The sequence below is a fragment of the Parasteatoda tepidariorum genome, chromosome 8 (genome assembly GCF_043381705.1).
Source record: "Parasteatoda tepidariorum isolate YZ-2023 chromosome 8, CAS_Ptep_4.0, whole genome shotgun sequence".
NCBI classification, from domain to species: Eukaryota; Metazoa; Arthropoda; class Arachnida; order Araneae; family Theridiidae; genus Parasteatoda; species Parasteatoda tepidariorum.
The window spans coordinates 53,800,654-53,817,236 of record NC_092211.1 but is presented as its reverse complement, the minus strand read 5'-3'; the positions used below and the strand labels follow the sequence as shown (position 1 = coordinate 53,817,236).

Below are 16,583 nucleotides of genomic sequence, written 5' to 3'. Positions count from 1 at the left end.
TATTCTTGCTTTGGCAACTTCTCCAAAAAATTCAGATTTTGCAACTTCCAGATGATAGTTGGGGAAAATGTTTTGAATGGATACCAGTACCATTGGCATCTAGTTTATCTTGTAGACTTATTGATTAATTTTAGGTCTAATAAAGGAAATCCTAAAAACGCAAGTCAGTTTACATATATATTAACACTTTAATCTTTTTATTTTTAAATAAAAAATTTAGTGTCAACTTGTATATAGTATTTTTCTACCTAAATGTTAATTTATATTTTGAAATGTTTTCTTTTAGCTATTGCCAATGAAAAGCTCAAGATCTATGGTGTTCAATTTCATCCTGAAGTAGATTTGACCACAAATGGTAAACTAATGATGAAAAACTTCTTGTATAACATTGTTGGTTTGACTGGAAATTTCACTATGCAGTCTCGTGAAACTGAGTGCATTGAATTTATTAGGAAAACTGTTGGAAAAAATAAAGTACTAGTAAGTACCCATTTTGTTTTATTTAACTCCTAATCAATTATAAATTTAATACATATCCACTACCAATGTTAGTTATTTCAATAGAATTTTTGTAAAATGTAATTTTTATTAATATTTTTACTTAACAAAATCAATCAGTTTTCTAAATATTTCTCTATATTGTAAGACCATAAAGTTATTGTTTACATTTGTATAATTTTGTTTTAGATGTTAGTAAGTGGTGGTGTTGACTCAACTGTGTGTGCTGCTTTGCTGAATCGAGCACTGAAAGAAGATCAAGTAATAGCTATTCATATAGATAATGGATTTATGAGAAAGAATGAAAGCATACAAGTAGAGTTGTCCTTAAAAAAATTGGGATTAAAATTGAGAGGTATTTATTTGTCAAATTTATCATTGAAATATTTTTGTTTTATCTAATATTTGGTATTGTTCTTTTTAACAGTTTACCCAAACATAACTAAAAATAATTTTTATCATTTTTAATTTTAATAAATACACTTTAAATATTAAATTTAATTCGTGCTTAACAAGATTATTAAAAAAAAAGTTTTGAATATTAGTGAATACTTATATAGTTGTGCAGTCCAATTTTGTGTTTAAAATAATTGAGGTACTAATTACTAAATATATAAGCAAATAATATGTTTACAAATATGTGGACAGATATTATATAAATTATTCATCACAAACAGCACATTTTCATCACAAATAGCAGAGCAGCGTTCGTGGCCCATGGATTGGAACCACAGCATTATATTATTATTAGGTAATATGTGGAGCTTATAATGTAATTTGACTTCAATTAAATATTCAGAGATGCTGCTCTTCATTTTGGAGTTTCTGATTATGTTGGGATATTTAAGATTAATATAAAGATTTTTCAGTTCATTTTTTAAATCTTTAGCATTTTAGAATAGTGCATTTTTATGTTATAAGATTCTGAACACCATCAATCTTAAAGGGATTTCTAATTGACAATATTATAAATGTAACCTAAATATTCTAATTTTGCAATTTTTAATTTGATTAATTTGCACTTAATTTTTTTTAATAACCTTCTTATATTACACTTAATTTTGATGATATTGACTTTTGGTTACTGGCTTGTACAGGATGGATGTGACCTTGCCAGTAGCTAAACTAACTGCAGTATAGCTCTCTGGAGTAATACCACGCATAAAACATAGTAAGGTTGTAAAGGCCATTACTGAAGTTCGTACGAAAATAAATAAATATCTTATTTTCTGCCTATCTTCTTTTTCTTTAATTAAGAGAAAATGATAAATAATCATCTTATTTTGCACTGTTGAAAGTAAAATTTTTTTTTTTGCATTAAATGTTTGTATAATTATAACTTTCAGGTGGAAAATATTTATTGCATTCAAATTGAATGAAATTATTAGATTGAAAAAGTTAAAAATAAATATGTTTTTCAAAGTTTTTCTTTTTTTTTACTCATTTTTTTAAAATCTTTTTAATTAAACTAATTATTGGATAAATAGTGTAAAACAGATTTTTAAATTTTTCTAAATAAAATTTAAGTTATATTTATATTTTCTTGAGATATGCAATTTTACTTCTTTTTGTTATCCATTGGGTATAATGTTTGTCTTAACCCCTTAACGATCGGTTAATTTTCAAGAAAACGGTGCCTATTTTGCCAAATACACATATTTGATTAGTGCTGACATCTATTTGAAAATAAACTATCTACAATTACCTTAAATATCCTGGTACAGCCACTTGGTGTGTAAAATAAGTAATAAAAATTTTTCCGGGCAAAAGAAATGAATTAGTTTTATTCTTATTGGCACATTACTACTGAATACTCTATCCCGGAAATTTCACGAGATCGAGAAATAGAGGACGAAACCCACCTCGTCAGCAAGAAGCAAGGGGTTAATGAATTTTTTTTTTTTATACTTTGTTGCATCAGATTTTGTTTAAATGTTACATGGTAATGAAATTATGGCTCTAGTGCCCTTAAAATCTCCATTCAATCCAAAGAATATTTTTTTTGTGTTGTTGAATTAACATATTAAATAATAGTTTAGTTTTGTTTTCTTCATTTTATTATAAAACATAATTTAATTTTTCTGATAAAGAGCTTTACTGAAACGTTGATATATATGAATTTATTGAATTTATGTAATAAACAATGAAAATACTCATGAATTGTTAAAAACTAATTTGTTATATTTTTTTTAAACAAAATTCTTTTATTCAACATAAAATAATTTTAAATTTCGATTACCATTTTTTTTTTTCATTTAGTATTGAATGTTTCTGATTTTTTATTTAGTATTGAATGCCTCCCAGAATTTTTACAATGGGTCAACTACTGTGCCAGTAGATAGAAAAGATCCAAATGGAAGAAAGAGAGATACACAATTGCTTTGCATGACTGGAGATCCAGAAGAAAAGCGTAAAATTATTGGTGACACCTTCATGCGGGTAACCATTTGTTTTTATTCTTTCTATTTTTCTCTCCAGAAATTCTATTTATCGAGTATTAAAAAAAAGGAGTTTTGTATTTACGCAAGCCTTTATTTATTATATTTTTAGGTTGCAAATGACATTATATCAGATCTAAATTTGAAACCCGAAGAAACTCTGCTTGGTCAAGGTCAGTACAAATATATTTTATATGTACAGGCTTAAGTATGAACCTTGTTAAAATTTATTTTGTTATTTGAATTTAACACCAATCAAGATTTTTTTCAAAATTAATATTTTTAAGCAAAAAAAAATTGAATTCCGGCATCCATAAAGTACGAGTTGCTGGGCGTTAAACATGTTGGCGCTGGTATTGTGCAAATTTTGTTTAAATCAGATTTTTTTTTAACATTTACCAATCGAATCTCAGAGAAATAAATTAATGTTTAATGTTATTTAAAAACAATATAGTTTGTAATATTCTTAACTAAAAATGGTTAAAATTATTAAATAATTATTAAAACTTAAAGCTGAATAAGTAAAATCATAGTTGTTTTTATTATACAGCAAATTATTTTACATACAGCTAGTGGATAGTTATAATTTGAAAGCTTTATGTGTCGCTTTTATTAACATTTAGTCTTTATTTTTTATTTGTCTTATTTTGGCCGTCAAATAATTTACATACATTACCCCATTAGAAAAATCTTTAAAAATCAGTGAAATCAAAAAAAGAGCAGGTCTAGAGATCAAGATTGTTGTTTACATTTATATTGAAAACACCATCCATTGAAAATGTCTTCAAATTAGTGTTTGATTATTTAAAAAATAAAATAGTTTTAATAAATATATTTATTTTATTATTTTATAACAAAAAAAAACATTTTTAACTATGCCAACTTTGGATGTAGGTGTATAAAGGGCTGGAAGATTCATAAATTTTCATAACTTTGCCAAATATCCATTATAAACAATTATTTAATTATTCTTAGGAACGCTGCGACCCGACCTTATTGAGAGTGCCTCAGCCTTAGCAAGTTGTAATGCTGATGCTATAAAAACCCACCATAATGACACAGACTTAGTGCGAATATTGAGATCTGAAGGTCGAGTAATCGAACCCCTAAAGGATTTCCACAAGGATGAAGTGCGACTTATGGGGAAAGATTTAGGATTACCTGATGAGGTTGTGCAGCGTCATCCTTTCCCTGGTAAGTTTCAGAAAAATTGTTTCATATTCTGTTCAAAAATATTATTTAAAAAAAAAGTGTTTGTTTCATGAAACATAATTTTTTAAAATTTAGGACCGGGTCTTGCTGTGCGTGTGATTTGTGCTGATGAACCTTTCCAAGACAAGAACTTTTCTTTTACTAGTGTACTTGTTAAAGTTATTATTGAATATAAATCCTCCGTAGAAAATGTAAGTTGCGTCACAATCTTAAGTTTTTTTTATATTTTTTATTGTTGGTTTTGTGTATTGGTACAATTTGCATGTTCGCATTTAATAGCTAAATTTTCAGACTAAATAAAAAACAAATAGGGTGCATGTTTTAAATATATTTTTGCTGATAATTTTAAAGCATACTTTAAGGAATACATAGGTATGTCTGTAAAATTGTAGTTAAATCTTAATTTTTAAAGATTTTACATTATTTAATTTTCATTATCTAATGTTGTTAAAACACAGAACTTGCATTTTACAGCAAGTGTTTAAACATTATCTGTATGAAGACTCCTTTTATATGTATATAAAAAGTTTTTTTTTCTCTCTTTAGATCTTCATAAATCAATCTTATAAATCATAACCCTGTGATAATTTGCATGAATATCATAACTTTCTTTTAGTTTAAAACTACTGTAACAAAATAATTTTCCCTTGCAATTATAACTGTTTCTTCATTTTGTCTATATTTGTCTTTCGTATTTTGTTTGTATTTTAGTGGTAAATTTTTTCTTCTTTCTCTTTTATTGCAGAGTCATGGATTTGTTTTTAGAGTTAAAAGTAGCACATCGGAAGAAGAACAGGCATTTTTAACAGCTCTTTCAACCAAATATAAACTCACATCAACTGTCTTACCTATCAAAAGTGTTGGAGTTCAGGTTAGTTTTATTTCTAAGTAGTAGGAAAAAGGAATCGGACATGGAATAAATTTTTATTTCTAAGCAAAAAAACTGTCTAGGAAAGTTAATCACACACTATGGGTCCCAAAAGAGGATATTAATTGAATAATTAAAGATTAAAAAAAAGAATTTAAAAATGCTGCATTGTGTGAAGGAAACTAACACATAAGCATAAGCATTGTTACTAATTTGGAATATTCGAGATCGAGGGGATAAATTTTGATTCTTTCTAAGCAGAACGGTAAAAGCCAGGCATTTGATTTTTTTCATTTTATCTGTTTTTAAAATCATCTGCCCCTGGCTGGTACTGAAATCTTATTTATTATCTGTTTTTGGCAAGTAATTAGATTACAAGAGTTTTTAATCTGTTTTAAGTAAAAAAGTTTTGCATCTAAATTGTTTTCTCAAAATCAATAATGAACCAAGAATGTATATTTTTCTAACTTTTTTTTTAATGATTACTTTATTCTGTTTTATAGGGTGATCAACGTACGTATAGTTATGTTGTCGGTTTATCAACAAATGATGAAATTCAGGACTGGGAAGATATGATGACTCTAGCAAAAATTATTCCTCGTGTTTGTCATAGTGTAAATAGGTAAGTTTATTATGTAAACAATTTTGATTAATTACGAAATAAACATTCGATTGTGCTGTACTTAATTTTAATTTAGATATTTTAATCATATTTTTACAATTATCTTATTTTAATGATTTTTTTTTAATAAATATATATTTAAACAATGAAAAACATTTACTTAAGGCATTTGTTTAGATATTTTATTTTCATATTAGTTGACATTCATCTTTACTCTCATAGCTAAAAAATTTTTTTTGTTGAATACATATTTCAGTGACCTTCAATTTGATAAAATATTTTCCATCATCAAAATTTTTTTTTCTTCATTTCTGAAAAATTTAAAATGCTTTTTGATATCAATTTCTTAAAAATTCTTGAACAATTTTATGAAACCCAAATAGGCAACAATTCTTAAAAAGTGATAAGAATAATTTCTTGTAACTCCAATAAGAAACAGATTACCATGACTGAAGAAAATATCCTTTAATTATCCATTGATAAAGAAGTAAAAATGCAATATAAGTGTATAGGTAAAAATATCTTCTCATAAAATGAAAAAGATCAAAATATGTATACTTTCTTCATTAAAGTTTTTTTTAAGCTAATGAAGTTTTTCCATCAACAAAAATATCTTTCCTTTTCAGTTTCTTGGAATTATTAATTTCAAATGAAGTATTTTTATTTTTTCACACACTTTATCAAATGAGACCACACACAAGTGAATGTTAATTATTAAAAAATAATACTTTTATATACAAAATGAAACCTCTTTCAACTTCTGAACTTTTAGTCCTATGGACTTGAATTTAGTCTCAATTGATTCAGCTAAAGAACTGCTGAAGGGAAAAAAAAAAAAAAAAAAAAAACAATGACAAAACATCATTTTTATATTTTACAATTTATAGCAATATGTGGTGCCTAAATAAGTATTAGTCAGAATTATATAATTATAATTAGTATTTTTTAAACTATTAGTATTATCATCTCATGTTTGATCTCATTTGGTCCAGTGTAAAAAAAAAAAAAAAAAANAAAAAAAAAAAAAAAAAAAAAAAAAAAAAAACCTCTTATAATATCAGTATTTAAGTTTCTCCTTTTTTACCTCATCTGCCAAAACACATTATGTGATTTTCATTTGAAGGTGTTTAAAACCCAAATAAACAAATAGGTCCTGGCTTGTTATTTTGAATGTGTGCATCAAACCTTTATTTAACTAATTTTGATTTTTTGTACATTCATTACTGCAAATTCAAAGCATAAGGTTGCAAATTAGGTATTTTTTTGGTGAATGTGAATTTATATAAATTTTAATCAGTACTTCAATTGTAATTGCAGGGTTTGTTTCATATTTGGCCCAGCTGTAACATATCCAGTTCAAGATATAACGCCGACTTTCCTGACACCAACTGTTCTCAGCACGTTGCGACAAGTCGACCACGTTGCTCACAATATCTTACAAAACTCTGGCCAATTGGAGAGCATATCTCAGATGCCTATAGTTTTAATACCTATTCACTTTGATAGGGATGTTGTGTCTCGAAATCCATCCTGTCAGAGATCTGCTGTGATCAGGACATTTATTACGCATGATTTTATGACTGGTATACCGGCTACACCAAATAAGCATTTACCTTTAGATGTAAGTAATTTCAATTGCCAGAATAGAACTACTAATTAAAGGCCTTATTTGAATAGTGAGACAACTCGACTGCAAAAAATTGAATTAGTAGAGTTTATGTTCATACTTGTTTTAAAACCAGTACACTTCAATCTTATTTTTGCGACCCAAACTGAGTACACGACCAATCAGATATAATAGAAGAAGCAATGAAACAATCCTTAGGCTTCAAGATTGTGTATCTCGGAAGGGACTATTATTCAAATAAGGCCTTCAATTATCACTAGGGTCATTCTATAGTACAGTACAGAACCTGTTATCCGGAAAACCAAAAAACCGGAACGAAATTTGATAAATTTTCCCGCCATTTTTTTAAACAAAAAAAAAATTGTTTTTTTTCCTTATAAGATTTTAGGATTTTTCTTTCTTTTTTGAAAGATGTTAACCTTACCACCATTTTGGAACTAATCATTAGTGTATTACTTCATCGTTTTTTCTTCTTTTTAAGATTATTTCCAAAAATGTTTTTTTTTAAGTTGGGTTTAACAATAAAAAAAATAGCTTTTTGTAGCGATTCAGAAAACCGGAAAAATCAGTTATCCGGAATAGCGATGGTCCCGATCGTTCCGGATAATCGGTTCCCTACTGTATTTAACTTATATTCCGTACATAGCTCAGGGCTGATTGTGCTCTGGAAAAAATCCGGATTTTTCGCTGACAGTGATCTGGAAGTTTCCGGAGATCGAAGGTCCAGACGTTTCAAAAAATCATTAATCACAGAAGTTTCCGGAAATCAAATTTTCAAAGGTGGAATTTAAAAACATAGTTTATTTTATTTGCCTCTAAGGGAGAGCCACAGAGATACTTTATAAGCTTATATTCATGATTAATATTCATTTTTTATCACTAAATAGTTGTTATAATCATAAACTCAAAAAAAAAAGACATATTTGTAAATTTTAATTACTTCACCAGGTCATCATAGGTATGTGTAAAATTTTAAATATATTTTAAGTAAACTAAGAAATATTGAGAAAAAGGAAAAAAACCTTGTTTAAATTTTTTTCAATTTAAACTGTTTTTTTTTTTCTTTTTTTTTAAACTCAGGAAATTTTCCAGAATTTTGACTTGGGCTCACAATCACCCCTGATAGCTTATTTAATGAATGAAAAAAAAACTATCAATTTAATGCATATATTTTTTAGCATTATGTAGCAAAACAACTAAATGATCCTAAGGCTTCGAGTTAGTATCTCAGAAAGAACCATTATTCAAATAAGGCTTTCAATTATCACTAGAGTCATTCTATAGTATTTAATTTATATTCCGTAAGTATATATTGCTAAAAGGGAAAAAAAAAACATTTTCATTATGGAAAAAATGCTACAAATATGTCAAAATTTGGCTTTTCTTGTATATCATATATACATACTCTTCAATGATCTGTGACAAATGTTATGACTTGTGATTTATTTTTTAAATTTATATCTTATTTTATAAAGTACTATTTGGTGTTTTCTAATATTCCCCAGATTAAGAATGCTTTATATTGTTAAAACTATTGCTAATGTAAAGAATTGAAAGAATTCACTTGGTATTAATGGCAGAAGTAGATTCTCTTTTTTTTTTTTATGTAAACAAAATATTATGTGACTTATTTATTTATTTAAAGTTTTCTTCCATTAAAATGAAAATTCCTATGAAATGTGCATTTCAAATTGTAGAAGTAGGAATGCAATGTACAGTGTTTCCATTACAGAAAAAAAATGAGATGGGATTTCTCACCTTTTCTCTGTGTTCTGCTGTTCGCACTGGTTCTGAACAATACTGGTAAATAGGGAAGCTAGATAACAAGGATTGATGTTGAAAATAATGAAAGATCAAGGAAGAAAAGTGAAACAGTCTTTATTCAAAATGGCAGAAGACTATTTTTTTTCTAAAATTCGCGCATTTTGAAATTGATTAATAGAGTGCGCGATCTTCTCGCTTTAATAATTTTTTAATGCGAGAAAAGAAAAAAATAAGCAAGATTCTCGCGCTGTAGTGAATACACTGAATATAGGCAGGAATAATTCCTAAGTTTCTGACAATGATGAATGGGGTATTGGTGAACTTTTATTCTTTTTTGCCAACTATACTGTTATAGTTTTTTCTTCTTTTTCATCGGACGAAATCTGCCAACTTCAAAAATCAGAAACTGCAGGTAGTACATTTTATATCTGAGGATTCCTATTAACCGACACACTCGAGAACGGGGGAGTATGTCGGGAAATCAAAATTGTTGGATAGATGAGGGATCTTTTAAAGGCGATATCTTAATGTATATACAGTAGAAGTCCATTGGTCCGGCATCGCTCCGGAAAATGGTAAAAATTTTGGTTTTCTCCAAAAGTGTGTCTTTAAATCAAATAAAAACGCTCGAGAGCTATTCGGAAGTTTTCGGGGTAGTTCGGGATCATCCGGAAGAGCTCGGTACTAAAGCCATCCTTCTTTTGGACAATTGCAAAGCCCACCTGCCAGTAGATGAGTCAGTTTTTGGAAATATTGTTGCTACTCTGCTCCCACCTAACGTAACATCTTTGATTCAACCCATGGGTTATTCAAAATTTTAAATGCTTTTATAGAAGGTCTTGTATTCAAGGTCTGTTAAATGCCGACTGTGACGTGACTGATTTTCAAAAAAAGTTTACAGTGAAAGATGCCGTCTATGCTATTGCACTGTCTTGGAACCAGGTAAAAAATACAACACTCCAAAAATGCCAAAAGTCAAGAAAACAAAAGGACATTCGTGACTTTTTAAAATCTAAGTGAAATGTTTTACAGTACGTGTACATACATTATATGAAATGTAAAATAAACTTTGTTGTATGTATTTGCTAGTTTAATTATTAACCTAATTGTTCGTATAATTACCGCCCGATAGACCAGAATTTTTGGTAGTCAGGCACCGAGCCGGTCCCGATCATGCCGGATTATTTGACTTCTACTGTACATTGAACATAGGGTAAAAATAAATTGTAACTATAATGAAGTATTTAAAAAAAAAATTTTGTTTCATTTTTCTATCATAAATCAGGAAATTATATATGAAAAATTATACCTTTTTATTTTCTGTTGCATTTAGTTGTTTTTTATTTTTTGCAGCCATATTTCAGATTCATTGTCATACAATCTGATAAAAGTAGGTATAATAGTAGAAGGATTGCTGGAACCCTTTTGACAAATGTCTAAAAGTGGCAGTTAACCGGGTACCCGGTTAACTGCCACACAAAAAGTCAAGGATTTTGACCTTGATCGAAAATTGCCATGGAAAGTCATGATTTTTAGTGCTTATTTTTGATTCACGTTTTTTAAAAGCCCTTAAAGGTGCTTATTTTATACTGTGTTTGTAAAAAGTGCTTAATTTTCTATCTTTAAAAAAAAAAAAAAAAAAATTCTTTGTCGTTCTAAATTACAAAACAATCATGATTTTCAAAATTTTTTCTGCAATATTTATCAGAAACTAGTTTTATCATGCTTATGTAAAGTTTTTGAATTTTATGTTTATAAATTAAAACCTTTAAACGATAAGAAAAAATATTTGTTATTACTGTGCAGATCCTAATTATGATTTCTTTTTTGGAAAGTGATTACAAATATTTTTTGAGTGCTTAAAAAGTACTAAAAAGGTGCTGATTTTTTGTTGAAAAATCTAGCTACACACCCTGTAAATACTAATTAAAAATTCTGCTTCACAATTTGTATTCACATGCAGTGCTTTAGGTCAGGGGTCCCCTGGTTTTATATGTTGTTAATAATAATTTTCTGCTTTTTTTTTTCTCTAGGTCATTAAGAAGATGGTGACAGAAATGTTGAATGTTCCAGGTATTTCAAGAGTGCTGTATGACCTAACTCCCAAGCCCCCTGGCACAACTGAGTGGGAGTAATAGATGGTTTTTAGAATTTTCAAAGTTATTGGTTGGGCTTAATGAATTTGATGGAAAGTGTAAATAAAAAGCCTTACTTTTAATACATAGTGAGTCTAAAAACAAAAACTTATTGAAAAAAAAATTGAAAGAAAAACTAAAAATTATTTTGAAATATATTCTACGAAATGTGACCTGAATTTCATGTGAATGTAGAAGCTTCTGGCTGAAACTTGGAAAGTTGTTGTAATTCAGATATAGTGTCCATGTTATTATAATTCATTTTAATATCTAAATTTAATAAACATTGGTCTTGATGTGTTTGTTTATATGATGGCAGTTTTCTTTTAGTCTACCAAAAATTTATTGTATTTGTTTGATTTCTTTTCATTGTTACTTGAGTTGGTTTTCGTATGTCGGAATGATTTTGAAGGAAAGCATATTGTATTGCTAGACTTCTACAATGTGATATGGCAATCAGATTACTTATTAACAATCATTAAATTATTGCTTGTGATGAAAGTTTCGTTATTTTTTTCATAAATAACAATTTTGAAATTTTAAGAACTTAAAATTAAAATTTAAATCTGCTATGTGAAACAAAACAATAAATATATATCCTTGCCTTACCTTTTTGTTTTTTGCCAATAATACTAACTTTTTAAGAAATAGTTGAATTTTTGTCAGTTGCAAAGTTGTTGATTTTAATATGTTAAAATTAAAAAAAAGTTTTTCAATGAGTTAGCACAGTTTTAATGTTTCATAAATATTAAAATAAGAATTTGGTTTAGAGTTGCAAAATTTTTGGGTTTGGGGGGGGGGGATAAATGCCATTAGTTGGCTAATACACTGCTTTCTAACCAAAAATTAATTTGTATAAGCGGCATGTAAATGTTTATTTCAATAAAACAGAAATTTAGAGTATTATATTATCTCTATATTAAAAAATTGTAAGGGCTGCAGATGCCGTTTTGTGTTTTTACTTAACATTTCATTTTATTTTACTGTGCAAAAACTATGAAACTTGAAATTACTAAAGTGTATAGAAAATTGTCCAGGGATTAAGATAGAATAAAAAATTTAATTTGAGAATTATTAAACTTGTAGTAAAAAACAAATATTGGTTTATCTACAGTCTGTTGAACAGTAATTACATAGTTGAAATTTGACGTGCTGATAATAATTAGAAAATTTTTTCTCTCACAATTTTCATTTTGTAATTTAGCACTTTACTAAAAGGAACAAAAACATAGTTATAAATTAATAAATAAGTGAGAGGTTATATGTTGCCATTTATAAATCTTAACATTTATATAAAAATATAAAGCCTGAAGAGTGACAAAAACTGTTATATCATGTAAGGTCATCTCATATTGTTAACAATTCAAATTATTTCTAATTTATTACTGCTTATTGTAGCATATTCTGTATTTATAAGTGAATTTTTTTCTTCAAATTCTGCTATTATCTTTTTAATTATTGTTGAAAGTTCTGAGGAATCACTACAAAGTAGCGACTACAGTAGTTTCACTACTTGTACTGCGGTACTTCTGATCACTGGTTTCGTCTTGATATTCCTGCTTTTTTTGTTTGTTCAGAACTTACAATTTTAATGAACATGCCATTTTAAAAGAATCTGATTTTTTTTTTAAAATTATTTTCACTAGAAAAGGAATAAGAAAAGCTAGACATTCTCTATGTCAAAACTAGTAGTTCAAAAAATAAAGTTGAAACATTTATCTGGTGAAAAGGAGTTGAGCCTTAAGAACGGAACTGCGTCTTTCTCTTTTCATTGGTAGAATGAATTATTCCTGAATCAATATTGGAACAAAAAAATTTCTTAATTAACCTCACTTTTTAAAAACACTACACATCCTGTTTTTATCCATCAACCAATATACGCATTCAAAATTCTTCTAAAGAAAAAAAAATTTTAAAACAAGTAGAGTTTTAGACAATTAAGGATTTTTAATTAGGACGGAACAAACACCTGCATCAAGTAAAAGCTGCAATAGAAAAAGATTAAACTAAACACATTAATCAACATATATGTGAAAAACGAAAATCATTTACTGCTTTTTACTCAATATTGGCAGTGTTTTCATTACAGAAAAAAATTGGGTGAGAATTTCTCACCCTTTCTCAAAAACTGGGTGAGATTTCAAAAAGTTAGGTGAGATTTCTAAAAATGAAAAAAACACGAATAGACTTGGAAAAGAAATATTTCATTTTTAACATCTTCTAATTTTTAAAGCATTGAATATTCTTGCTGCATTATCACATGGAAAATGTTCTATATCTACTTTTTCATCAGCTATTCTCATTAGGTTGCTCAAATGCTTATCAGTCAATCTGTTAGTATATTTTGTCTTAATTCGGTTTTGGATGCAACAGATGCTGAACTATTCGGAACCACTAAGCAAATTTGTAGCATTGTGCACACACTTTCCTATCCTCTTCACCTGCCAGCATAGGCTTTTCAATTATTTCTGCTATAGAATAGCGAAGTTATTTTCATGTTCTTACTTCTTGCTAGTATTTGATCCGTATCCATTGAATATCCGTACTTGTTTTGTTTTGACCGTTCCTACCGACATTTGTTTCCTTTTCATTTGTGCGTTATGGATTAGAAAATGTTGCCTTAACAAGGTATTTGTCCATCTTACATTCAAGCTCAAAAAATTTAAACGTCTTACATGAACAAACCTTACCTACGGTTAACATGTGGTTGAAGAGAAATGTGTTCTGAAAGGGTTTCGGAGGTGGGGGGCATTGTGTTCTGCTGTTCGCACTGGTTCTGAACAATACTGGTAAATAGGAAAGCTTGATAACAATGACCGATGTTGAAAATAAGGAAAGATCAAGGGGTTAAGGATTGAGAAACGTATTTCATTTAAAATAGTGGAAGAAGAAATTTTTTCCAAAATTCGCGAGATTCGCTCATTTTGAAATTCATTAATAGAGTGCGAGAACTTCTCGCGTTAATCATTTTTTAATGCGAGAAAAGAAAAAATATGCGAGATTCTCGCTTTGTAGTGAAAACACTGATTGGAGCAATTTAAGAAGCTGTTCCAACCCTGTATGATGGATGCTTATGAAGCATTTAATTGTGTTTCTTTGTACTTTCTAATCCAATATGCAAATTGGAATCAATTTTGGGATACAGTTGATAAGTTAGAAGGCTTTAGGAAAGCATGTGCAAATAGGAAACCAACATTTTGTTACTAACCCTTGCTAATTTGTGCAATAAATTTCAATAATTTTATATTTAGAGAAAAAAATAGAGCAGAGAATGTAAGTACAGTTTTTTCCTTTCTTCATAAGTTTATAACTTAATTTTATTTTTTGAAGTAATTAGCTGTATTTATTATGTAAACATCTATAGAAGTTATTAATTTATATTTTCATAATAGAACTTTACGATTAGAAAACTCAAAAAGATATAGATAATGTCTGTGTATCTTGTGATTTTCATAAAACATTTCGGAACTGAACTATTTTTCTGTTCTCCTTTGAACTTTCGCTTATGACGTTTGACAACTTTTGAAGAAAATTAGATGATAAAAAAACCTTTTGGGTTGCCATTGTAACTTGAAAATGTTTCTAATAATCGCTTTTCGATTCTTTGTCCCCTTGGATAATCACACTGTTTTTGATGATTTTTATTCACATCTTCTAAAATAGTGATTTGTCAGATTTTGAATGCATTTTCTCTTGCTTAATATAAATTAACAATCTCATTGAGTATAGTTTATTGACTCTGTATGTGTACACATACAGCAAAGAAATTAATTACTATAAAAAGTTTAATAAGTAGATAAAGTCAAGGGTGCAAAGTAGCAATTTGACATGCACTTGACTTAGTAAAACAAATTAAAGATTTATCTAGAAAGAATTCCCTCACGAGCTGCGTAAAAAGACTGCAGACCATGGAACACATAAATTATTAAATAATTAAAAAAATAAATAAACAGTCAATACTCCCTTGTGCATCATCAAAAACTGATTTTTGCACACAGTTCAGCATTGAATCGCTATCAACCACCCCCAAAACTGCATTAATATTTAATACCTTAGTTATTTTGCAAATACAATTAAATATTGAAGTTAAGACTCACTTGCTCAAGAATTAAACAGCACTTGATGTGGCCACACCAGCATCGAGTCACCATGCAATAAGCATTAATCAAGTTCATTTTATCTTAAACATTAGAAATGTTACAATCGTGGATCCAAAATCCTGAATTTAAAGTACTGGGTTGATATGCACTGAGGCATTTTTAAAAGCAACTCTAAGGAAGAATTTTAAGGTGTCTGACTGGGTTAAAATCTGAAATTTTGCTGAAAATTTCTATTTTTTCTAGTGCATTTTCAGAAAAATGTTGATTTTGAGAAAAATTTCTACTCACATAGTAAAAAAGAAATTTTTTTTATACAATTCTTTTTAACTTAGTATATAGATTTTGTAAGTCAGGTCTAAATGTGCATTTATTATTTTTATCACGCTTTCAGCAAAAATGTTTAGAATTTTTCTTTCTTTTTTTTAAAATCAATATTGAACAATAAAGAATTTTATTGTACATTTAAAATTTTACAAAGATAGTAGCTCAAAACACATTTAACTATATTGATCTAGAAATTTTTTTGAAAATATTTATGCATCACAATTTGTTGCAGAGCTGTTCATCTGACATAAAAATGAGTAGTTTTATACTCAAATTGGCCCTTATTAGGAAAATTTTTTACTTCACATTTATAAACTTAGAACCCCATCTAACCAAAATTAAAATCTTAGTTAACATGTTGAATGTCATGGGGGTGACTGGCAAAGCCAAGATGATTAGAAACACATAATTTGAGTAAATTTTTAATGCTTTTAATTTTTTATATTGTTACTAAAATGGTTTGAAGAATGTAATGTAATACATACTGAGAAAATCATTTCGGACAGACGGGCAAGCCATGTAAAATTAGAGTGGTATTCAATGTGATACGATTTTAAAAAAAATTATGGACAAATTATTTCAAAGCGAAATATAAAAAGGGGATGTTAAGTGGAAAATTAAATATACTTAAAACCATAATAGATTATTAAATATATTTATATACATATATGTAAACAGATAAAAGCTGTTATAAAAGTTAGATACAAATAATAAAAAAAAATTCAGTTTACTACTGCCATTTTGTCTTGTGAAGCTTGTATTTGTGTAGAGGACAAGTGTAGCCATTAAAAACCTTGACAAATCTATTAATAAAATAGTGTAGAATGCTATTATTTCAAATTATTGCTGTGAGGTGCAGGACCCAAATGGCATACCCTTTACAATCACGAGTTATATAAAAACAACCAGACACAGTTCACATTATTAAGGCCAATCGCACTTGATGGCTGCGACACCTTTCTTTAAACCAGAGGGTACAAGAAAAAGGGGTTGTA

The 16,583-nt window shown here is 28.2% G+C and overlaps 1 protein-coding gene across 12 annotated transcripts in view; it reads left to right on the top strand.

Moving 5' to 3' along the window:
- The window catches only part of LOC107455003 (GMP synthase burgundy), a 222,637-nt gene extending 211,165 nt beyond the window's left edge, over positions 1-11,472 (top strand). For all 12 annotated transcript variants that reach the window (XM_071184011.1, XM_016072391.3, XM_016072389.3 and 9 more), the window contains exons 7-16: positions 287-480; positions 688-853; positions 2,786-2,937; positions 3,049-3,109; positions 3,912-4,130; positions 4,224-4,339; positions 4,894-5,019; positions 5,520-5,638; positions 6,956-7,259; positions 11,063-11,472. In XM_071184011.1, the coding sequence (XP_071040112.1) occupies positions 287-480; positions 688-853; positions 2,786-2,937; positions 3,049-3,109; positions 3,912-4,130; positions 4,224-4,339; positions 4,894-5,019; positions 5,520-5,638; positions 6,956-7,259; positions 11,063-11,164 (1,559 nt within the window). In that variant the 3' untranslated portion in view covers positions 11,165-11,472. The remainder of the gene's footprint in view (positions 1-286; positions 481-687; positions 854-2,785; positions 2,938-3,048; positions 3,110-3,911; positions 4,131-4,223; positions 4,340-4,893; positions 5,020-5,519; positions 5,639-6,955; positions 7,260-11,062) is intronic.
- The last annotated feature ends 5,111 nt before the right edge of the window (positions 11,473-16,583 follow it).